Source organism: Metopolophium dirhodum, chromosome 8, assembly GCF_019925205.1.
Source record: "Metopolophium dirhodum isolate CAU chromosome 8, ASM1992520v1, whole genome shotgun sequence".
Taxonomy (NCBI): Eukaryota; Metazoa; Arthropoda; class Insecta; order Hemiptera; family Aphididae; genus Metopolophium; species Metopolophium dirhodum.
The window spans coordinates 13,229,357-13,244,734 of NC_083567.1; the positions used below are offsets into that span (position 1 = coordinate 13,229,357).

The following is a 15,378-nucleotide window of genomic DNA, read 5'->3' on the forward strand; positions in this document are numbered from 1 at the left end:
AAAAACGTTTTGGTTATCGTGTTTTCTTTTATAATTTTTATTTAATATGTATAACAAATTATTTACACTTTACCCCCACGTATACTTTTATAACTTCTATAGAACACATTTTATTCAAATAAAAAGACAATACGTTATATAATTACATAAAACGTATTAAATTCGCAACAAACTAAGCTTCAGTACAGACTACAATCGCGTTTTGATGTATACTATAGACCGCACCACAATATAGTCATTACTCATTACCACGATTATAAAGAACTTTCTTTATAATAAGTTCTGTATTATAATCGTGCTCATTACTAATAAGCTATAAACAATGTTATCTACTATCTATTATCTTTATTACTTTTATTCAACGATATTAATCACCAATTCGGAACGTTGTAAAAATTTACGTTTAAAAATAAAACAATAATATTTCGTACAAACAACTTTTCGAACATATATTTTTCGAACAAATAATGTTTTGATTACATTACTATTCGAACAAATAACTTTTCTAACTCTCGTCATTCGAAAACATGACATTCGAAGACATGTACCCCACCCACCTATATATATTATGCGAACCGGCAGCAAACACATAATACTAATAATGTATGTCATTATGTAATATGATAGGTAGTATTAATGTCATAGAGTAATTACTCTATGATTAATGTCAATATACTTATAACCAGTGGCGTATACATAACTTTTGTATGGGGGGGGATCAGTTGCAAACAAATTATTATGGAACAAAAATACCTAAACCTAGGTATGTGCACATTTAAATACCTAATAAATGATAAAACATATATATTATATTCAATACATTTTATTTTAAATTCTACAAGTAGTTATAAAACTGTTCAAAGATTGTTGTTTCCTCATTATATTTTATTTTTCGCACAATTAACTCAATTCGGCAATCGGCATTGGTACTATTACATCTGTTATGACTTGTTCGTACAACTGACATAATATTTGTTGTTGATGTTTTTAGATAATAATATTTATTATTTAAGCTATTTTTATATTTCTTTTTCTAATGTATAGGAAAATGTATTATTATACGCACGGACATGCGGGCGTCGTCTCCGCCGCGTTGATATCGGTGACGGTGGCGACTGGCGACGGCCCGTGGCTGGTCTGCCACATATTATTATCTTATAATAATTTATTATACTTATATATATAATATACATATTATCAAATATCACATAATACGATTATATGAATATGAAATAAATATATGATTACAGATTAATATTAAGTAAATTATTTTTAATTAATTGTTGAATGTGTTAAAATAAAAATTTACAAAAAATCCTTCCTATTTTTTTCCTTGTAATTTCCTTACATTAAGTCATTAAGAACACTATTTTATAAAATTTAAAAAAAGGCCTATTGGGGGGGGATCTGACCCCCACGTCCCCCCCTTGTATACGCCCCTGCTTATAACCTATATTAATGAAGATTTTCAAGAAGAGAAATTCGATATGACGTATCGATATGGAATAGTTACGTACCGACAGGAATAGATACGTACCGGCTCGTATCGAAGTCTGAGTCCGATACGGGTCCGGTACGTATCGCTTGTATAGGGTTTTTCAATAGAGGCGCTCGAACTTTAATCGGATATATCGGGAATGTCATTAAAGCCTTATCTGCATAATTGTTGTGGATTGTTCAGTACCGTATGGCAAATCAGCAATCAGCATGATGGGTTATAGTGTAGAACAACGTGTGCGTATAATTAAATTTTATTACCTATATTGCATGTGTAACTTCTTGAACGCTCTTGAACTCAAATTTCTTCCTTGAAAATCTTGAATGATTATCTATAATGAGTATATTTATTAAAAAAAGTAGAATAATAATTAATAATATATTAATATCACTTCCGTGTATATTAAATTAATATTATATAAAACCATGTCACAAAACAATTTACTAAGAAACTTAGATAGAAAAATAAAATATAGATAAATAACAATGTTTAATATGCTGCATTTATAATAATTTATAAACCTTGTAGATTATAAATGTTAATAGGTGATCATGGGTCCAAGAAAAAAGAAGTTTAATAATAGACACTCAAACCAAGATGATCAAAGTTATAAGAACAAAACTAGAGGTTTCAAAAAACCATCACAATTAGAAAATACAGATAATAATTCATATGATATTGAATCATCTAAAATGCAAAATGGACTTGAACAATCAAATAATTCTAATCACCAAGATCAACATAAATATAAACCAAAATCTTCAATAAAAGAATCAAATGATAATCATACTAATCAAAATTATATTAAAACAAAGGATAATTTTAAATTTGGATACAAACGACTTGAAGAATTATGTAACAAGGATGCGTCTGAAATTGTATTTGTGATGTCAAATAAGGTTAACGGATTCATGGACTTATTTAAACAAAATAAAGAACCAGATTGGATTTTTTTGCTTATGAAAGTATCAGCTAAGATTTGTTCTACTGAATTAATACAAAGCAAAACATTCTTACTAACAGAACTTATATGTAATCAATTTTTTGATCATCTAAAAACATATATATTGAGTACACCAACAGAGAAAAACTTAAATCGATGCAACAATATGAATATATTTTATGAAGATTGTTTAGTTGTGTTTCAATCAATAACTACATTATTTCCAAAAACAGCAGAAGAAAAATTAAAGGAAATAATAGTAAGTAGTAATATTGCTTTAAATGGTATTAAAAGTTATTGTAATCATATAAAAATTGATGAAACTACAGTAATTAAAATGAATGAATTGCTAGAAAAACTCAAGGCTACAGTCTTAACGGAGGAATTAAAATTGAAAGAAAAATTAGTTATTGAAAATATTGCCCAACTAATGCCTCCACCTGAAAATTTTAGAGAACTAACTGTATATCCAACTGCAATCGATCTTGAATTTGGAGAACCATTTTTACGACCCAATATATCCAAAGGAGCTTATCAGAATGTAGAACACTATTTAGATGTTCAATTTCGCCTTTTGCGTGAAGATTTTATTGCACCATTACGAGAAGGTGTACAATTTTATAAAGACGCAATAAATAATCAACGTCGAAAAAAAATAAACAATATTCGTATTTATGGTGATGTTGAATTTGAAAAAAAAGGCGAATTCGTTCATGATAAATATGGTTATCTAGTGAATTTTGACAGGAAAAATAAATTAAGAATCAATTGGGAAATGGCAAAACGTTTTATGTGTGGTTCTTTATTGCTATTTTCTGGAAATAATTTTAGGACTTTCTTTATGGGTATTGTTTTGGAAAGAAAAATTGAACTTTTGACAAAAGGAAAATTAATTGTGGAATTATTAGAAGATGCAAAACCTATATTTAATACATCTCTGACCATGGTAGAGAGTGAAGTATATTTTGAACCATATAAATGCTCAATGGAAGCCTTGAAAAATATTAACACACATAAATTCCCTATGGAAAAATATATAATATCAGCTTGTAATAAGATAGACTATCCATATTATCTCGACAAGTTACCTGAACATCATAAATATGAAATTGATTTAAAAGAATTTGAAATTCAGAGTCATGATAATTGGCCAACTAAAGAAGAGCTAGGACTTGATGAAATGCAATATGGAGCATTTAAAGCAGCGTTGACTCAAGAATTTACAATTATCCAAGGGCCACCTGGTACTGGAAAAACGTTTATTGGATTGAAAATTATGAATACAATTATAAGTAATTTATATGAAGAACCATTCCTTACGAAACCAATTTTAGTAGTATGTTACACAAATCATGCCCTTGACCAATTTATGGAAGGCATATTGAGTTTCACAAACAAAGTTGTCAGAATTGGGGGTCAGTCTAAGTCAAAAATTATTGAAGAATACAGTTTAAGGAATATAACACGGAAACACAGAAGATCCATAACTACGAATATAGGTCTTAGGAATATTGAAAATCAAGTAAAAACTACTATGGATAACATAAAATATTTTAAGAAATGTAGTGAAGTTGTGTCATACAATGCTGGAATATTAGAGTTATCATTGTTGAAAAACGGTATGCCTAAACAATATCATAATTTTTTTAAAACAACTTTGGATCTTCTCTCTTGGTTATTTCAAGATTTTGATTATTTTGGTCTAGACCCAATTGGGTTTATAACTGGAATCAGAAACGAGCTAATTAATAAAGTTTTTCATTCAGAAAAATTTTTACAAATTCAAAAAGAGTTTGATGACAACGACGATGAAGCCAAGCGGTATGAATTATATTACTTAGATCTAGAACATGATCATAAAGATATTGTTATTTATAGTATAACTTTAGATGACATAAAAAATGCTTGTAAGCAATTACTTGTTGAGAATATACGACTAAAGGAATTATCTGATTTGAATGTAAATTACTTTAATGAATCTGAAGAAGCCAAATTCAACTTTGGTGTAATGGAAAACATACATGATTATTTTGAAAATATGTTGAGTTTGGCTAATGATGATGTTGAACTACCGCGGTCAACTTTAGATTTATACGTATTAAATATGAGACAAAGATGGTATTTATATTTCCATTGGGTAAAAAAAACAAAAGAGATGTTCGATCCAAAAATAATAAGCTATGAACAAAAATATACACAAGTTTATAAGCAATATGCTGAATTAAGAGAGTTGGAAAACGTAGAACTTTTAAATAAGATGCATGTAATAGCATTAACTACCACTGGTGCTGCTAAACACAGAATAATGCTGGAAGGATTAGAATCCCCAATTGGTAAGAGTTAAGATTTTGATTTTAAAACTTTCCATGTCCCGGGTAGTTATCAGATTTCATAACTATGTGTGTGGGGTAATTTTTTTATATACATTTTATTATTTACCAAGAATTTATTATTGTATAATAAATTATAGAACATTTATTTATTTTTCCTTTATTGAAGTAAATAAATGATTATATAATTCCATAATTTGTTTTATAAATTAAAAATATAATTTAAGTTTCAGTGAATGTATGAGTATGAGTAATGACTAAGATTATTCTACTTCAAATCGTAAAATCATCATATTAAAATTATACAAATAATACTAAATAATTACTCCACATCCGTAAATTACTATTTATATATATAATATATAATAATTAACTTTAATTTTTAGTTGTTGTCGAAGAAGCTGCTGAAGTTTTAGAAGCACACATAGTCTCTTCATTAACAAGTCACTGTCAACATCTAATATTAATAGGTAGGTATTATTTACCAAATAAGAAAACAGATTCAGTATATCTTGATCATAGTTCAATTATTTTTCATTTTAAAGGCGACCATAAACAATTACGTCCTAGTAATGCAGTTTACAAATTAGCAAAAGATTTTAATTTTGATATTTCATTGTTTGAACGTATGGTCAATAATGAAGTACCTTGTTACACATTGGGCGAACAACATAGAATGCGCCCTGAAATAGCATCTCTAATAACTCCTTCAATATACGATGAATTGAAAAATCATATTTCTGTTCACAATAGAGAACATATTGTTGGTGTTACAAAAGATATATTCTTCCTAAATCATAATATATATGAAAAAGAAGTATGTTATATCTGTGATTGTATTTTATTATGTTATAATTAAATTAATACAATTTGTTTGTGTATTTAGGTTGAGGAAATCTCAAGCAAAACTAATGATCATGAAGCTAGATTTTTGGTTATGTTTGCTAGGCATTTAATTTTACAAGGATATAAAACTGATCAAGTGACAATATTAACAACCTACAGTGGTCAATTATTTCTGATTCGTTCGGTAAGCATATCTATTTTTTAATTCTTGTGACAGGCTATTTTTTGTATGATTCGTGAACAATATAAATATAATATAAAACAATATAAATGATTACTAATTTGATTCAAAGCATTATTTATATAATTTTTCTGATATTTATTTGAAATAATTAAATATTAAAGTATTAATAATTCATTGTATAATATATTTTAAGTTAAGAAAAAAATATTCAATATTAGAAGGGATGAAGATCACGGTGGTAGATAATTATCAAGGAGAAGAAAGTGATATAATATTGCTATCACTAGTTAGAAGTAATGAAATGGGAAATGTAGGATTTTTGAAAACTGTGAACAGAATTTGTGTTGCATTGTCAAGAGCTAAGTATGGACTTTACATAATGGGTAACATGGAAAATTTGTACAATTCTGGTAATTTGTGGAAACAAATAAAAGAAACATTAGTAAATCAGGGTTCATATGGTAAATATATATTTTTGTATTAGCATTATTTATAATTTGATGGACTAAATTAAAATTTTTATACATGATTGTTTTTAAGGCGATGAATTGACTTTAGAATGTGCTGTTCACTCTGGTATTAACACTAAAGTTGCAAAAGATGATGACTTCAATACAATCATGGAAGGTGGTTGTTCCATGATGTGTAAATCATTGCTCTTGTGTGGTCATTATTGTTCAAGTATTTGTCATTCTCATGACCGTGACCATTTAGAATTGAAATGCAGGGAGCTGTGTAACAAGTAAAATATTAAAACATTTTTCTTATATAAAAAAAAATATATAAAAGTATTATTTATCATAATCTATGTATAATAGGTCATGTGTTTATAATCATCCATGTAAGAAAATATGTTATATGGACTGTGGAAAATGTACTGTGTCAATGATCAAAGAATTACCATGTGGTCACCAATTGACATTGCCATGTTTTGTAGATGTTCTTACTTTTCCATGTGAAGAAATGGTTGGATTTATTACTATTATTTTTCATAGTATATTATTTTAATTAATTGTTATCCTTATTAATATGAAAATTTAGGTAGAATCTGTCCTAGAAAAATGTGGTCATACAATTTTGAATAGATGCCATGAAAAAAAACCCATCTGTTCATTTAAATGTATAGATCGATTAGATTGTGGTCATGCTTGTGAAAAAAATTGCCATAAGAACGATGATCCAGATCACGAAGAGGTAGTTTTCGTATTTAAAAAGTGTTTTATATTATAAGAATTATATTGAAATAATTTAGTAATTTTATTAATTTATCCACAGTATAAATGCTTAAAACCTTGTGAAAATATAAACAAAAAGTGCTCTTTAAATCACAAATGTCAAAAGATGTGTTATGAAGATTGTTCATTGTGTACTGTTAAAGTAAAGAAAGTTTTGCCTTGTGAACACATTAAGAATGATGTTCCTTGTGGATTAAATGTTGATGAAATTAAATGTATTCTTCCATGTGATCGTCCATTAAAATGCGACCATAAGTGTCAATCTAAATGTTATGAAAAATGTAAACCTTGTGAAAATCAAGTAAGTTAGATATTTAAATGTATCTATCCGTTTTGTTTATTAAAATTTATTTTCAGGTAGTAAAAGTTATACCAGACTGTGGCCATACAATTACAATGAAATGTAAAACTATACCAGAACGTATGCTTTGCACTAAGAATTGTGAACGAATATTAGATTGTGGGCACATGTGTAAGAGAGTATGTGCAAACGAATGTACAGCTATAGATTGTGAGGAAATAGTGTTACAAAAAAATAGTAAACTCGCTTGTGGTCATAACAGTGTTTGGGTTTTATGTTGTGACAAATATAAAGGTATTATTTGTTATCATACTATTATTAAATTTTTTTGTTTTAAATTTGGTATTGCAATACAATTTATGATTTTTTGAAATTCATGAATATTATTTTGTGCTAAAGCTTTTTAAGTACTTACTTCGGTACTTTTCAGAAGTCGCAACTACCAACATAGTATAGACTCCCCACACCCTGAATAGTACAGAATTTAGTACTAAAATTAAAAATAGTATAGACTCGCTTGCTTGGTCAAATTAAATTTTTTAAGCAAATGAGTGACCTTGCCGGGTCCTTATGTGTTTTGTTGGTTTTGTTAATAACTATAGCGCACAATTATATGCACTAAAAACCTACCAAATATGCGCTAAAAAATCTTAAATATGCATAAATAATAATTTATGCACTCAACAATTTGCTAAAAAGTAATTTATTTTCTGAATAATTATTTAAAACAATATATTTAAAATTATGGAATGCTAGTAGCATAAATACTTTTCTTTAAAATATCTGTTTTGTTGGTAGTTTTAATCTATTAGAAAAATTAATTCCCAAATATATTTGGGAAAACCGTTTATACCAACGAGTATACACCTATTCATTTATTTCAATATTGATCGAAACTATTAAAATATAATACTTTTTTTTTCTATATGACAATAGTAATTATTTAAAAAAATGTCTAAGAAAATAAAAAACACCAAAATATGAATTAAAAGTAGTAAATAATATGTAAAACCATGTAAATATTCAATTAAAATCATAAAATAATTATACGATCAACCAGACTAAATATGCAAATGCATACAAATCCGATTTCTAGCACTAACCAAAAAGTACCTTAAATAACTGTTTGACCTTTGCTTATTTATATTAGTTTATTATGATGAATTTATAATAATACTGTTAAGTGTTTATAAGAATATTAAAAAACAAAATTATATTTTGATTTAACTAGGTAATATTGTTTAATTGTTGCAAAACATTTTTTTATTATTTTTATTTTTACTTCTAGTAGGCAGTGTATATAGTATTTTCACTATGAGCCAACACTAGTTAAACATAGCATACCCCAACTTTTTTAGGGAGCCGGGTGGTTATAATTCTATTCTGACACAAACGACAAACAATACAAATAGAATGTGTAATTTGATGTCATAAATATTATGTAAAATTCATTTTTACATTTTTTTTTTTAAATAAAATATTGACAATTTTATCATTAAAGCAAGTCCAGAAAATTTTACATTTCCTTGTTGATTTTAGATTTATCAAAAAAAATTTTAATTAATCTATAATGTTGTAGAACTTGTTGTAAACAGTGTAAATATGCATTTAACTTTAATTGAATTGGAATTTTCTCTTTGAGTTCTGGCCCCATGGGGGCCTGTCCCTTATATACACTGCTGGTATCAAGTATCTAACTAGTAAATAGTAGGCAAGTATAATTATTATACAAAAATAACATATTTTAGAGTTCAAAATGGATAGTCAATATTTACTTGATAAGTGTCGTGAACCATGTTTACAAACATTAAATTGTAATGATGTTTGTTTCGGAACATGTGGAGAATGTAAACAAGGACGTTTACATGTACCTTGCAGTGAGATTTGCAATAAGATAAACCCATGCAATCATACGTATGTGTAAAATTTTTTAAAATCATGGATTAATTTATTCTTAATAATAATTTATTTTTACAGATGTAGATTTCCCTGTAAGGAACGGTGTCCGCCTTGTAATCAGAAATGCATCTATTCTTGTGTGCATTCTAGATGTAGTAAGGTGTGTGGACAACAATGTGTACCATGCCAGGTAATAACTAATAACCAATAAAAATAAATATATTTATTTTATGTATATTTTTTTTAACTTATTTCTACTATCTGTTGACTGCGATGGATTTAATCTTAGTAATGACTAGAGACCAGATTTTCATGCAGTAAAAATCAAAAAAATGTGCAGTTAATAACTTAAAAATTGCAAAAACATGCAATTAAGTGCTTAAATAGTGCAAAAATGTATTTTTGGCCTAAAATCTCTTAATACTTACCAACATTTTGTAAACATTCAAAGTACATTGATTTAAACCCTTAAATTATACTTTATTTATCCAGTTTTTTACTCTATTACAGTATTAGCAATTAATAATTAAAAAATAATTAAAATATTGATAAGAATATACACATTGTGTAAAAAAAACATAACAGAGTTAAGGTATTTAATTTTAATTTTAATTTTTATGCATACATAAAAAAATTTTTATTGAGTTAAAATTTACAATGTTATACATTTCAAAAAAACCATACCAACAGAGTTAAGCTATTTAATTTTAATTCTAACTATTATACATATTTTCAAACATTTTTATTTTTAAACACATCAAAAAATTAATTTTTTTATTGAGTTAAAATTTACAATGTTATACATTTCAAAATTGTTTGCAGAAAAATTGTGCCTTCTATCACTCAATATGTCTTTAATTTGGAAAATGTTCGTTCTACTTCAACAGAAGTGATAGGACTCATTTTGTAGCAAGCGACGATTGCAGGCTGTTGTTCAACATTCATATTTTTCGTACCATTCATGCAGTCGTTGTATTTTTTTATGAGAGCGTAACCTGTGTTTTTTTCCACAACGGAGTTAAATTTGTGAGCTATAATTTGTCCTTTCTCGTTATTTATTTTTTTAAGACTTTCTCCTATAGTTTCAAATATTTCAATTTGTTTATTGAGGGATAAATTTCGGGTTTCTAACTGGGTTAATGCCTGGGGAAAAGTTGACAAATGTTATTTTATGAAAGTCAAATCAGAAATTATTGACGCTGAAGTTATGACTCTCTTCAATTGTTTGATAATCTGTACGTCTTCATCCAATGCATTAATAAACATTTTAAATTTATTAAAATTTTCCGCATAAAATAAAGCTGCTTCCAACCATGTTCCCCACCTTGTGATCACAGGCTCCGGTGGTAGTTCACATTCCATAATATTTTTATATATCTCTACTCGGTGCGGTGATTTAAGCAATATTTTTTTACCATTATTTACTAGCTTGTTTACTTCTGGAAAAATTTCGCGGACTTTTTCTAATACTCTATTTAACCCGTGGGCTACACAGGTTACATGGATCATGTTTAGGTAGAATGTTTTCAAATCTTGTCCAGTTTCTTACCTGTGTTACAATGAGCATCAATTTGAGATTTCCTTTCGCATCCGACTGATTTTTCACAAGAAGCGCAGAAGACAGATTTCCCATCAAATTTCAACTCTGGGTTATTTGATATCCAGGTTTTAATTTTTGATGACACTCTTGACCCAATTTTTGGCATTTTAAAAATTTGTTTATACTTCTTTACGTAAACTATTCGTAATGAAACAATCACGACACCGACGTAAATTACACTAACCGATTCAAGAAACACTCAATCAAACACTAAGTCAGACAGAACTAAAGTGCTAATGGCCGGGGATTCCAAATTATTATCTAACTAGTATTTGCTGTCATTTATTTTTACTACGAAACACTAATAAATTGATGTTATTCTAAGAATATATTATCAGCTTGAGTTCACTTTTTCCTTTTGTATAGTTGAAAACTGAAATATTATCTAGTTTAATTTTAAAAATGCAGAATATGCAATTTCATGCAATGAAAATCAAAATCGTGCAATTTAGAATAAAAAGTGCAAAACGTGCAATTTCGTGCAAAATAAAACTACGTTTAAATTAATCTACTTCTCATGATTCGGATTTATAATTTGTTTTTATATGTTTTAAAGCAAAGGAAAAAAAGTTGCAATTGCACGAGAATCCGGTCTCTAGTAATGACTAACGCTGTGTTTGTGAATAGGTTCACTAAAGTGCATCCAGCTGAACATATTTGAACATTTTAATCATGATTTATCTTTGTTGTTTTTAAAAACAGGAAAAATGTGAGTGGAAGTGTAAACATTTGAAATGCACCAGAAAATGTTATGATTTATGTAATCGAAGACCTTGTTATGAGCCTTGCTCTCTAAAGTTGAAATGTGGGCATGAGTGTATTGGTTATTGTGGTGAACCATGTCCTCCTTTATGTCGCATTTGTCAAGAAGACGAAGTTACTACAATAGTTTTTGGCAATGAAGATGAACCAAATGCAAGGTAAATTGGAAGGAATATCTGTAAGACGGTTGTATTTTATTTCTGTTAAAAATCTTCAGAGTTATTACTTATTAGTTATATTCTTAGTATAGGTATATGAAATTAAAATTGAATTAGTCATTTTATATATTTTTAGAATCAGATATTTTGCTTTGCCATGAACTAAGGATATATTATGTCATAAAATTATATCATATTTTTATTACAATAAATATACATTATGTCATAGGAACTTGTAATATTTTTTTTGCACCAGTTTTGATTTTTCTGTATATTAATATTAATGTTAATGTAATATTTATATTATATTTTAGGTTTATTTATTTAGAAGATTGTGAACATACCATAGAATCCGATGCTTTAACAAAATGGATGAATCAAAACGATGAAGAAATTTGTTTGAAACAGTGTCCGCTATGTAAAACACCAATTTTAAAAACCCAACGTTTCCTGAACCAAGTAAAAGTTATATTAAAAGACGTATCAAAAATAAAAACAAAACAGTATGGAGAATTAGCTGTAATTCGTGGCAAAACGAAGACAGTAATTGAATCACTAAGATCCTTGGATAAAAATTTTATTTCAAATTATATTGGTGATAGGCATCATAGTATTAAACGTTCATGGAATAAATTTTGCAAGCCTTTATTTGGTCTGCATAATAAACGTTCAAAGTTCACTTTACCCGCCAATGATATAGAATCGTTAAATTTTGTCATTGATTTGTTTATAACTACTTCAAAGTTTAAAAATAGAATTAAAGAAATCAAAGATGGCCAAAGAAAACAAACTATCATTAATCACTTTGATTGGATACTGTCTGTTGCTTTCACTTATGCGCAACAGTTGTCAAATCAGCAAAAAAAAGATATAAAAAAGGAGATGGCACGTGGCTCAAGAATCATAAATTTATTTGAGATCATGTCTAATAAAAGATTTCAGACAGCAGTTACAATGCAAACTTCTGATACAAATGAAATAAAAAAAATAGTAGATAATATGGAGGCTTTATTAATGTCATGCAGCATATACACATCAAACAGGGATGAGGATATACATAATTTAATAGAAAAAATCCAACAAAAAATTGATGATCTTCCTTTAATAACGGATGATGAAAGACGTATGATTCATGCCGCTATGTCCACCAATTTTGCAGGAGGCATTAAAGCTCAAGGACATTGGTGTAAATGTCCAAATGGCCACATTTATTGTGTTACGGAATGTGGAGGGCCAATGCAGCAGTCAATTTGTCCTGAATGCAAAGTAGAAATTGGCGGACAGAGTCATCGACATGTTTCAGGGATTACCGTAGCATCAGAGATGGATGGTGCTAGAAACCTTCTGTTTCAATAGTTATTACTCAAATAATTCTCTTTTTATTTTTACATGTATTTGTTCATGTTTATTCTTACAATATAATGTAAAGTTTGTTTTTGATATTATTTTATCAAGCTTATAAAAATATTTACAAGTATCACACTAAATTACTAATTATTAACTAATAAATTAATGATCAATTACTATTTTTAAATGTCATATTGTCTAGCAGTTATCAAAATAAAAAAGATAATTAAATATGAAACCTAAGTAATAAATATTTAAATTTATAATATTAGTTTTAATTACTAAAGTTTATAGTTATGTTATAATAGAAGATTAGTATGAAAACAATAAAATTATAAACATTTGAATCATATTTAGTATTTAGTATTTACTATTTATTTTTGAAAACTGTTAATTTTTATACATAACTAATGAAAATTCTAACTTGTATAATTAAATTATATATTCAATATTATTATATTAATGAAACCTTAAAGTATGATCATATTTCTTATTCTCGACATTTTATGATAATATGATTTTTATTTGTGTGTCATTAACTATTATTTGTTTTTTATAATTATTTGAGTGAATTAATTTTCTACTAATAAATACCTCTAATCTTTTATCTGTTTATATCTATTTATTTATTACCAATTATTTTGTATTTTAAATTATAACTAAATGAAATTTAACCAAAGGTGGGCAAGTTAATGAAAATAATTAATTAATGCTAAGTTATGTCAAGCCCGGATTAAGACCTTCGGGGGCCCAGGGGCCAAGATGTAGTCTTGCCCCCCCCCCCCCACCCACTGAAAACAACTCATTAAAATAGGCAATAAAAATGTATAATAAAACAAATTTAAACCTTTTTAATTAAGTACAATAAAAACAAAAAAAATATTATTTTTTATTATAATACATATTATATCTACAATTAAAATTAGTATTTTCTATAAGTCTTTTTTCTAGATTTTTGTGTAGCAAATGCTTCTAATGTCTTATCAAAGCTTAAATGTTGTAGAATATAATATTCTGTTTATTCTTTTGTCAAGTTTTGAGCAAAATTTATCAATTATTACATGATGTGTTTTAATCTGTAGTTTATTATTACCACTAAGTATAGTTAAACCCTTATTGTTACCATCAGGAAATTTTTTTATGATTTTTCTTTTCTTGAAACAGTTGAAACACCGTAAACATGGTAGGCATGTGACAAGACCCAACGCCTGTTAGTTCAAAAAATAAATCTTGTAGGCACTATATAGTAATAAAATCTGCCTGTATATATAGTGTATACAGATTCAAAAAAATGTTTTAAAAGCATCATTAAAACAATGCATTCATCGCTCCACTCGGAATCTAAGAGATCTGGTGATCCATCCTCGTCACCCCCTCACCACCCCACCGCATAACTACGACACTGGTTGTTGTATAGGTACACTTTTACAATATTTTACCTCCATAAGCGCAATGGCACAATCTGCGTCGCGGTCTAAAAATCACGGTGAAAAATATCTGTTCGGTGGTCGACTCAAACCGTAACCTGGAGGATCACATATGTACATCATATATTTTTCACCATCGATGTTTTCCGTCAGCGGTCCAAAACGACTAAATAGACCTAGAGAAGTAAATGTATTATAATATTACATTATTACAGTGAACAAATTCGATATGGGCAAACGCCTTGCGCTATAATAGTAATATACTGTTTACTGGACAAAGATAATTATGGAGATAAATATGTTATATAATTATAGTCTATAGACTTACCCAGCATTCCGTGAAATATCAACAATTTATGTGGTCCGTTTCCAACTTGAAAGTGGTTTATCTCGAAACCTTTGACATTGATTTTCTTTGAATTCTACGTATAACAGGAATTTGTCGAATAGTTTAACTTTAGTTGTAGTTTGTAAAATAAATATCTCAAAAGATATTTTGGTAAAATAGGACATTAATTAGTATAAGTACAATTGTACAATTATTGCTGCGTAATAATATTACTATTTACTTAGATTACAATAATAATCTAAATACCTTAATCAATTTTTCTCTCTGAAGCACGACGATAAAGTCGCCAACTTATTTTATTTTGAATCCGAAATATTGGCTAATATTTGTACGTAGATTTATCTAATGTTACCTTTTTGGTGCAAAATGTATCAGTGAATTAATAATAAATATAATTTCAGTTTTTCACTATTGTGCTCGACTACTATATATATTGGAAACATATTTTTTTTCTTATAATTTTTAGGAAAATAAGGTTTACGTTCATGTTCTGGTAATT

General features: G+C 27.7%; 1 protein-coding gene and 1 long non-coding RNA gene across 3 annotated transcripts; one reads left to right on the plus strand and one right to left on the minus strand.

Moving 5' to 3' along the window:
* Positions 1-2,158: 2,158 nt before the first annotated feature.
* Positions 2,159-13,285, plus strand: LOC132950665 (NFX1-type zinc finger-containing protein 1-like). The gene is made up of 14 exons (XM_061022188.1): positions 2,159-4,774; positions 5,158-5,241; positions 5,317-5,588; positions 5,658-5,801; positions 5,995-6,262; positions 6,342-6,543; positions 6,620-6,767; positions 6,843-6,995; positions 7,077-7,337; positions 7,394-7,631; positions 9,086-9,251; positions 9,315-9,426; positions 11,539-11,756; positions 12,071-13,285. Exons 1-14 carry the CDS (start codon positions 2,191-2,193, stop codon positions 13,110-13,112), a joined length of 5,892 nt encoding a protein of 1,963 aa, XP_060878171.1. The 5' UTR covers positions 2,159-2,190; the 3' UTR covers positions 13,113-13,285.
* Positions 6,457-14,956, minus strand: LOC132950666 (uncharacterized). Of its 2 annotated transcripts, none has more exons than XR_009665229.1 (3): positions 14,859-14,956; positions 14,543-14,706; positions 6,457-6,532 (listed from the first exon to the last, which is right to left on the minus strand). It is a non-coding gene; the product is annotated as an uncharacterized LOC132950666 (long non-coding RNA). The 2 variants fall into 2 exon arrangements; XR_009665230.1 differs by lacking the exon at positions 6,457-6,532 and adding an exon at positions 14,185-14,311.
* Between the last annotated feature and the right edge of the window lie 422 nt (positions 14,957-15,378).